Source organism: Xiphophorus hellerii, chromosome 6, assembly GCF_003331165.1.
Source record: "Xiphophorus hellerii strain 12219 chromosome 6, Xiphophorus_hellerii-4.1, whole genome shotgun sequence".
NCBI classification, from domain to species: Eukaryota; Metazoa; Chordata; class Actinopteri; order Cyprinodontiformes; family Poeciliidae; genus Xiphophorus; species Xiphophorus hellerii.
The window spans coordinates 25967978-25977239 of record NC_045677.1 but is presented as its reverse complement, the minus strand read 5'-3'; the positions used below and the strand labels follow the sequence as shown (position 1 = coordinate 25977239).

The 9262-nt window shown below is 37.0% G+C and overlaps 1 protein-coding gene across 1 annotated transcript in view; it reads left to right on the top strand.

Moving 5' to 3' along the window:
• The first annotated feature begins 593 nt into the window (after window positions 1-593).
• LOC116722249 (contactin-associated protein-like 4) overlaps window positions 594-9262 on the top strand; it is a 104652-nt gene continuing 95983 nt past the window's right edge. The window contains exon 1 of the mRNA XM_032566456.1: window positions 594-777. Within this exon, the coding sequence (XP_032422347.1) occupies window positions 693-777 (85 nt within the window). The 5' untranslated portion in view covers window positions 594-692. The remainder of the gene's footprint in view (window positions 778-9262) is intronic.

Genomic DNA, 9262 nt, shown 5'->3' with positions numbered 1-9262 from the left:
CAAAATAAATGAACTAGTACCAGTTCATAAAGACATACGTGTTTTTTGCTTTTATGCCACACAATGACAACTATTTCTGTAGAATTCCCTATGAACACTTTTTTTTAAAAAAAAAACTCTCCAAATATGATTTCCCCCCCCCCCCAGCCCACCGTGTTCAAAGAATCCAAACTGGGCAGAAACCATGCAGCCCAATTTAAAAACACAAACACTTGAAACTCAGGAATTTCCATGTTTCTTGTAGAAGATTTATGAGATTAATCTCAAAATTTCAGAGGTTTTCCAAACAAATGTTCGACTTTTGGCGCTCAGAAATGTTCAGGTTTCAAGTAATTTTGGCGGAAATTTACTCCTCCTCTTTTTCTATCAATGACCCCTTAGCCTTACTGTTTCACTTACAGAAATAAACATTTAATTAATTTTTTTTTTTGTGCAAAATCTCCACAGCCTTCTAGCTACTCGCCAAAAATTCCTTCCATTTCTGAGCACATTCCGGTACAACTCGCAAAGCCAAGCCCTCCACCTTCTCCCCGCTGCCTCTCCATCAGTATTTCCTCTCCTCCCTCCGTCGGGTTGGAGCAGATCCTTTTCGGAGCAGGAGAACAGAGGTCGTGCGCGTTTATCTCCTCCTGCAACAGAAAGCAGGCTCTGACTCTCAGCAGCCTCCGGGGTTTTCCCCTTCTACCAAGGATATGGAGTCTAAAAGAGTCGCTGGGATTATTCCTCGGGTTGCCCGGCTTCTTCTCCTTCTTGGCTTGTTCGGGACAACCGCAGAAGGTGAGGCAGATGTGCTCTTTTCTTTTTACTACTTTTCTCTTCCCGGATGAGATTACTAGTTCCTCCTCGATTTGAATTATGAGCGTTTTAAAATGCAAACATCCTGCAAATAGTTGTTTGAAATGCATGCACTTGAGTTTAATTGTGAAATGTGCAGCAACATTTTGCGCGCCTGTTAATTAGTCACTAAGAGAAGCGCAGTTTGTTGCACTTTTTGACGCTTTTTGGGTAAAGAAAAAAAAAAAAGATCCTTAGCTATAGAAGTGTTGTTCTGGTAGCAAAGGTTTCCAGATCACTTGCAGAGTGTGGTGGTTGGTTTATTCTCATGCATGCCAACAGTACAGCGCGGTGTTTGGGCGATGTGTTGCTGCAGAGCGCAGCGTTTTAAGCGTCCTGCGCCACTGTGGGAAATGTTTAAGGGAAAGAGGCGAGATAACCTCATTCTGTTAACTTTCTCTGTGTTCAGCATTACCATGAAAATGTAGAGGCATTCCTGCTGGTGTCAAGTTTCTCTGATTTGAAGGAGCGGGGCTCACAGAACGCATTACGGGATGAACTTAGAGTAAAAAATAAATAAAATAAATAAATTGTGACATGAAGAGAAAAGGAGACACAATTTACTTCTCTGTTTACAAAAATAAACCAAAAGATGTGTTTTGTGAATATATTCAGCCTCATTAAGTCAATATTTTGTATAAATATTCTTTGCAGATACAAAGAATAGTGATTCTGATGGGGTACGTTTTCGCACGCTTTGCTCATCTAGAGACTGAATCTTTTATTTTTCTCCTCCTGATGACTTTGAAGATTTATTTCCAAATCTTGCCACTTGCAGTTTTTCAGTTGTACTTAGCCCTGGACTGAGGACTTTGACTGGGCCATTTTAAGACGTGTACTTTAATCTTAACCTCAGTAACTCTGGTTGTATGTTTCGTGCATTGTCCTGAAAGTGAAATTTCCAACCCAGTGTCATTTTTTTTGCCTCCTTTGTTAGGTTAGGATTCAGGATTTTGCTGTATTTCATTCTAGAACAGCAGTCTGCAACCTTTACAGTTCAAAGAGCCAATTTTACCCTCTCTGAAACAAAAAAAACAAAAAAAAAAACTCATTTAGAGCTGCAGTCTACATTACCTTTTAATTTTTGATGAATTTACAAAAGATTTGGTGTTATTTTTAAAGAACCAACATTTTACTTCTATTCCAAGGTCTTAAAATGAAAATAGAAAGCAACATAAAACCTTTTGCAAAAAAGAAGATGGATACATGCTCTCTATAGGATGCTGATAACATATATTCCAACTTCATGATGAGAAAGATATCACGTTGTTAATAAATACAAAACCTGCATGTTGTTGTTATTGTATTCATAGTTAGAAACAGTTGCTTCTTTATCATCTAAGCCATTGTGGAAGAACCAAAGAGCCACTTGCAGCTCCGGAGCCGCAGGTTGAAGACCCCTGCTATATTAAATGAGGCAGTGTCATTTATTATTTAACATCTTTGTTTTCTGACATTCATCTCAAGTAGCCAAAATCTTACAGATTTTATACAAAAATGGCAACACACCTACATTTCATTAGACCAAACCATGAAAGAAGAGGTCAAACCAAACAACAAAATCTAAACAAAGAAACAAGAATATGATTATTAATCTAATTTACAAACTCATCTACATATATTAGCAGTCTGCAAAATAAAACATTTAGTACAGGGCAACTCAACAGGTTAGTTTGAAGGAAACAAACAATATAATACAGAAAAGAAAACCCTCCATTTGGTTGATGCAACCAGTGACATCATAAACTAAAACAGGAAATGCTGTGCAGGCCCCGCCCATTCACCTGCTCGGGTTGTAGCCTCAAAAGAGACAAAAAATGGTGAGTAAAAAAGAAACAATTCACTGGAAATTTACCTTTATGACAAAAGCATAATGGTTTGGTAGTGTTAACCTAAAAAACAACAACATATGCTCAGATGTGAACAGCAACATAATGGAACCACAAACAAATCTGGTACATTGACTGAAGCAAAGTTACAACAGCAGTGTTTAAGTGAAAAAATGACCAACTATAGAAAGATCAAATAAATCAGAAACATATTTAAGGGTTAAGTGGTAAATAAACACAAACTTAACCACTTTGTCACAGTTTCCCATACCTGGCTTTGCATGTCTTGGCTTCTTTTCTGGTTGATGTTTTTTCCTTGGTCAGTTTTCAGTTTTCCCAGACTCTTTCCATTTCTCTTACCTGTCTGCTGTGTTCACTATTGTTATCCAATAAAATATATTTTACTTTCTTTTTATAATGTGACAAAATGAGGCTTGCACCACTTCCATATGTGGAACAAATGTGGCTACATATCTGTTTATTAAAGAAGTGTGAACCACCATGTTGCATCTTACTTGACTTTTACGTCATTGACGTGAGACAACCAAGGACACATTCATCACGAATAGCAATCTAGAGAGAACAATCAACCTAAGAGTTGTGTTTTCAACTGTGGGAGGAACCAGGAACTCAGGACTTTCTTGCTGCAAGGCAACAATAGTGGTGACAGAAAATGTTTTAAAGGGGATCTATTATGCAAAATTCACATTTTGCACTTTTTTGTTTTTCCGGTTGGGGTTCTGCTGCTTCTAAAAACAGCCAAAAGTTTAAAACAAATCACCCAGACATTGTTTAACAATAAGTTTAAGGTTTTTAGTGACCGCAAAATGAGCTGTTTCCAAAAACATTTGGAATATAATGTCACAAATCATCCGAGCCTAGCCCGTTACCTAGCAACCCTAGTGAAGCCCAGTCCGTTACCTAGCAACCTAGTGAAGCTACACTAGGGTTGCTAGAGCAGCTGACCAAACATGTCGTTTGGTCAGCTGGTTTTTCTGCTGTATGTGCTGTACACTGGGAAAGACAAGTGTTTTGTTCTTGACTTACCATCCAGAAACCTCTTCCTGCATTCGTATTGGTTTTGCAGAAGGCCCTACTTCTGCTTTTCAAAGATGTACGGTTGTATAATTGTGTATCTGTTTGCAGCCATTTTCACATGCAAGTGTAAACACTGAGTTTGAGGCGTGGCCAGCAGCATGTTTGGATTTAAAGTGATAAGAAGCCATAAAAAACATTAAAAATAATCTAATCTGAATAGACTAGAACCTTATCGAAGAATGATTTTGTAAAAAAAATGTGAACGTGTTTTGTATAGACCGCGGAGCTATCCTAACCTGTTCAAGGAAACACAATAGGCCAACTTTAGATAATTTAAAAAATAATTCTCCCCTGCGTAAATCAATTGAAACAGAGAAAGAGATGAAGGGAGGCATCTTCTGGTTGATGTCATTTCCCACAAGAAACTAGTTTCCAGAAGGATTTGATTTGTGAATCTTTTCCTCTCTGTCTGTTTACCTCCTGCTGTTTCTGTGCTTCAGTTGTTTCACCTCCTGCTGCTTCTGACTCAGACGAGCCTTTAACTATCCCTTATCCCCCCCTCCTGCCCACAACCAACTCCTCTCTCTGTTCGATGCTGATTTTTCTCTGTCCTGCTGGTCCTGTTGCCAGTTCCCATTCGGTCATCAACACATATCCCTTGGTTTTATTTTCTCCTACCCTGTTCCTCTTTCTAGGTTTGCCATCCCTTTGTCCCTCCGCTCCCCTGCTGCATCTGTATATCAGAGAGAGGAGCTGTCATGTTCCTCTTTTTTCTTTACTACTGTTCATCTTCATACCTCCCTCCCTACAATCCTTCGTGCTACTTTTTTTTTCATTGTGTGGTTGTTTTTCTAAAATCAATTCTCAGATTTTGTTTCTCCCCTTCTGTCAAGCTGCAGCAGCATTTAAATCCTGATAATTTAGTTGTATCCGTGTGTATTTTTGTCCCGCTTTAAATTGTCACAGGGACATTTTTTTTTTGCTTCCCCTTTTGTGTCGCAGCAGCAGACGCATCCTGCAAGGATCATAGACCTCAGCAGGCAGCACAATAAAACAAGGCTGCAAAAGGGAAAGAAGCCCAGCTGCAGATTTCAGAGCTAAGCTCACATCTCTGTCGTCCTGAAAGACAGTTCAGTGTTCATTATTGTTGCTAAATGGCAACACAGTGGAAATCCATATTTTAAGAGCCACAGATGGTGGCGCGTTAGACGGAAAAGACTGGAGTGCGTTTTAAAGCGATAAATTTCAGGAAGGTTGCTCTTTGACACATCCGCCTCCAGGGCTTCAAAGCCACTGTGCATGTAATTACCTTTTGATATTTAGAGCCTGATGGAGTCTTTGAGTGTTGAGAAACTTCTTATTTCAATGTACAGAAAAAAAGAATATTAGAGTAGATTTTTGATTAGGCTGATGATGAAAAAGGGGGAAATTTAAGCTTCATTAGCGTCTGCTGCAACAACATTTCCTTAAAGTAGAACTCTGGTCAAAAGGCGGAACGCATATCGACATGTTAATGGATTTAATGGTTTATTTATCGGCTTGTTTTCATAAGTGGAATGATTGGACAACAACTTAAGGAGATTTATTGAAACATAAGTCAAGTGTACAGGTTTCAGTGTATTGTTTTGTGTAAAATTATACAGATAAGCCTAAAATTAACATATTTCTGACAGACTTAGATTTGAAGAAATCCTTTATTTTGTCCAGAAATGACTAGAAAGAATCTTAACATTTTGGCCAGGGTCAACTTGAGTCTGACAGAGAATCTGTGTTGGCAGCAAACATTAGGGTGATGGCAATGAGGCTTTCCAAACACTCAATATAAACAGTTTCCAGTTGAGAAGGACAAGAAGCAGGACAGGAACTTTAAAACTGCTACAATGCCAGTGAAAAGGTTTCTGTAAATAATAAACAAGGGGATGAATAATTAAATACATTGTATATACAAACAGATTATTTAGTTTATTTAAAAAATTAATCCTCCATTTACGTTGTTTTATTGAAATACCAGACACATATCTGATCATAAAAAAACTTTTTGATTGATTAAATCCATCCCATCCCATCTTAATCCTGGTTTAGGTTGTAGGTTAGGGTTCCTTTTCTGTTTTATATTAATCTAATTCTGCTTTATGATCATCTGTCTAAAGAACATTATTCCAGAAAGACAGGAGCAACATATTAAATGTTTAAATCTCCCTCATAATGCAGATTAATCATGTTCTCATCATGTATACTTGAAATGATGTAAGTTTGAATGAATGTTTGTCCCCTAATTCATCCTCTGCCAGAAATCGCATTTTTATTACGTTTTACTAGAAATTTTACAGCATTATAATCGCACAGGCTGTTTCAGGATGACCATATTTGTTCAAATGGCTACAAGTTAGCTAAATTAAGCATAAATATAATACGCTAAAACACAAAGTCACCAACTACATTGGTAAAATAATAAATATAACCTATATTTAGAAAAATCTGTGAACACCTGTAGGTTAATAGATGGATGTCAGACAGGAGAGTTTGAAGACATCTGGTGGCCAGATGGAGAACAAGAAAAGCAAGTATACAGAGAATAAAGTAGATATATTTATATGTTTCCAGTGATATTATTCATTGAGGACAGAGATATCAGTGTCAACAGAAACAGCCCTAAGATATGTTTTTGTCAATCATGAAAACACAAGACCGGAGAGTATTTGTCAGTTAGGAAGATATTGAGAAAGAGAGGCTGGTTTTTGGCAGAAAGTGGATCAGAAAGTGAGCTAAGCATTTGGCTCTGCAGAAATACTCAAAATGTGGAAAGTAAAACTCCACAAAAGACCCAAAGAAACCTTTTAAATTTGTGTTTTGCATTAAAACTATGAGGGTATTGTTGGTGTACTTGAATGTTCTGTATAGTTTGTCCAAGCTCAATAAAAGTAGTAAAAAGCGATTAAAAAATATTCAAAGAATTTTTTTGAAAAAATATTTCAAATGCTTTCATATTTTTTCTGATTTAACAATAAACCCAATAGTTCAACTCTTTGACGGTACAATGGAAAGGAAACTACTTTTATTTCTTAAGAAAAAAACCCAAAACAAAACTATATGTGCATTTAAAAGGAAAAGTTGGAGAAACAGCAACTTTGGATTTAAAACAAGTCTTGCTGAGCTGCAGCATCGTTGAAGTGGTTATACTTGCTGCCCCTGCATTTGCAGTGCAGAGATCTTAGCTTCACAGTAAAAGCGTCAGCTCAAAAACCGGTGATGTGTGACCTAAAAGTGGTTAAATAAATCCTGTGCAGATAGTCTGACCTAAAAAAAACAGTAGAAGTGGTGAAACTGATAAATCTTTTAGAATGGTTAAGTTGTAAAAATGGTTTGGAAGGTTTTGTAGCTATGTAGCTACAAAAATAGGACGTGTGGTTTCATATTATGGTTTTGAAATATTGGAACGTATTGTTGTGCCAGAATCTTTTAATTATGTTGTTATATCTGGGCTTCATATTTCCTTTTAAAGATAGCCTACATAGATTCCTTGAACAGATTAAAATAGATCTATGCGCTATACAAAACATGTTCATAGCCTTTCTTGTACAAAATCAATGAGATTTTAGTCTTATGAGTATTTTGAGCTCTTGTCAGAATGACCTGCTTTAAGGTGTCTCTCACTTTAAATCCAAATGGATTTAAATGCTGGCCATGCCCCCCAACTCAACGTTTACACTCGCACCTGAAAATGGCTGCAAACAAATGTGCAATTATACATCCGCACATCTTTGAAAAGCAGAAGTAGAGCCTCCTGCACAATCAACAAGAACGCAGGAAGTGGTTTATGGGCAGTACGTCAACAACAAGACACTTATCTTTTCCAGCAGCCATTGTACAGCGGTAAAAGCAGCTGACCAAACATGCTGGAGCTCCGCTTGGGTTGCTGGGTGAGGAAAGTGCCTGCTGATTTGTGACGTTACATTCTGGAAGTTTTTGAAACGGCTCATTTACGAGACACCAATAAACATTAATTGGATGGGGTTTTTTTTTCTCTTTTTTTAAAAGCGTGTGGACTGTTTTTAGAAGCGGCGGAGACTCAAATGAAAGTACAAAAATGTGCAAGAGGTGAATTTTGCATAATATTTCCCCTTTTTAATTGTGTTTCATATTTTTCTTATTTGGATTTATTTTAAAAATAATCCCAGGTTTAATTGTTGCTCTTGTTTCATGTTTGGTGTTAATATGTTCTCTTTATGCTTGCTTTCTGGGATTCCCCTCATATCTTGGTTTTATCTAAAATCCAGGATGTTTAGTGGGATCTGAGGAACAAGGGCGGGGACAATGGCTCTACAGGAAGATGGTCTGAGGATCGAGATGTCAGTGGAGGAAGGTTAATTTAGTATCTGGTTAAGTGTCTCTGTGTTGATTGTGTGATATGTTTATGCTCATCATCATGCTGAAAGACTTAATAATGATAAATTCTTACTTTTCTGGCAGAGTCCATGTCACTGGAAGAGAAACAGGCCCAGAGAATCACAGATCTCTACCAAACATATTAGTTTTACTCCATATCTGCCTATTATAGCATTTAAATAATTAGTTGGCTTGTGGATGGCATCAAAATATTGTTGCAGACCTATTCTGCAATTGATAGACTGCTACCTAAATGTTCCTCTTCACTCTGATCAACTAAACAAAAAACAAAAAAACCTTTATTTTGATAAATTTCTTCATTGTTCAATAGGAATTAGAGGCCATGCTGCTGCTTATTTCGGGGTTGTTTTTGCGCGTCTTTGCCAAGCGTGCCTTTAAGTGGGTAAACTAGATGAATGGGTGGATGCATGAATCTGAAGGATTGGAGGCACTGCTGTGTTATTTTGCTGACTTGTACCTTGTTTCCTCACAACTCAGCTATAAAAAGTTTTTCTGTAAAGTCATGAAGACTGCAGAAAGTAACTGATGACTCCTGAAAACGTCTTAATCCCATATGTTGAACAAATTAATTTTGGCAGGATTTCAGCTGCACTCCACCTACTCAATGTAATGTACAACTGGAAAAGACTTTTTAATTGATTTGGATTTGTCGTTTTCTTTCTTTATTTTTTATTTTTTTTGCAAGCATTTTGTCGACCAGTTCAAAAACACAACTTTTAATTCAATTACTGGAGATAAACTTAATACTTTTTACACTGTAAAACAACTGAGCCACACTTAATTGTGTCTACTGTCTTTTACTCTTCAAGTCAAATAAATTTAGCAAGTTTTAAATTTTGAAAGTAAATGTGTGAGTTTGTAAAAGATTAACTTGCACTCATAAGTTGTGTTAACTTTTTATTACTTTTGTCATTCCTCCAAGTGTTTTTAGGTTAGCACTTAAAAAAACCGAGAAGAAAAAGACAGGGATGGGAACTATTTCCCAGAATGCTTAGCAGCATGTTTTTGTATCCTGAGTTTGAAGTGCGTTACACTGAACTGACTCTTGTGTGTTACCAAAGCAAATGTTTATTTTAATGCAACTGACAGTTTGCAAATCTTGAGGACAATGTCCTGTTCACACTAAATGTTTTTGAGCTTTAATTCATTGTGAG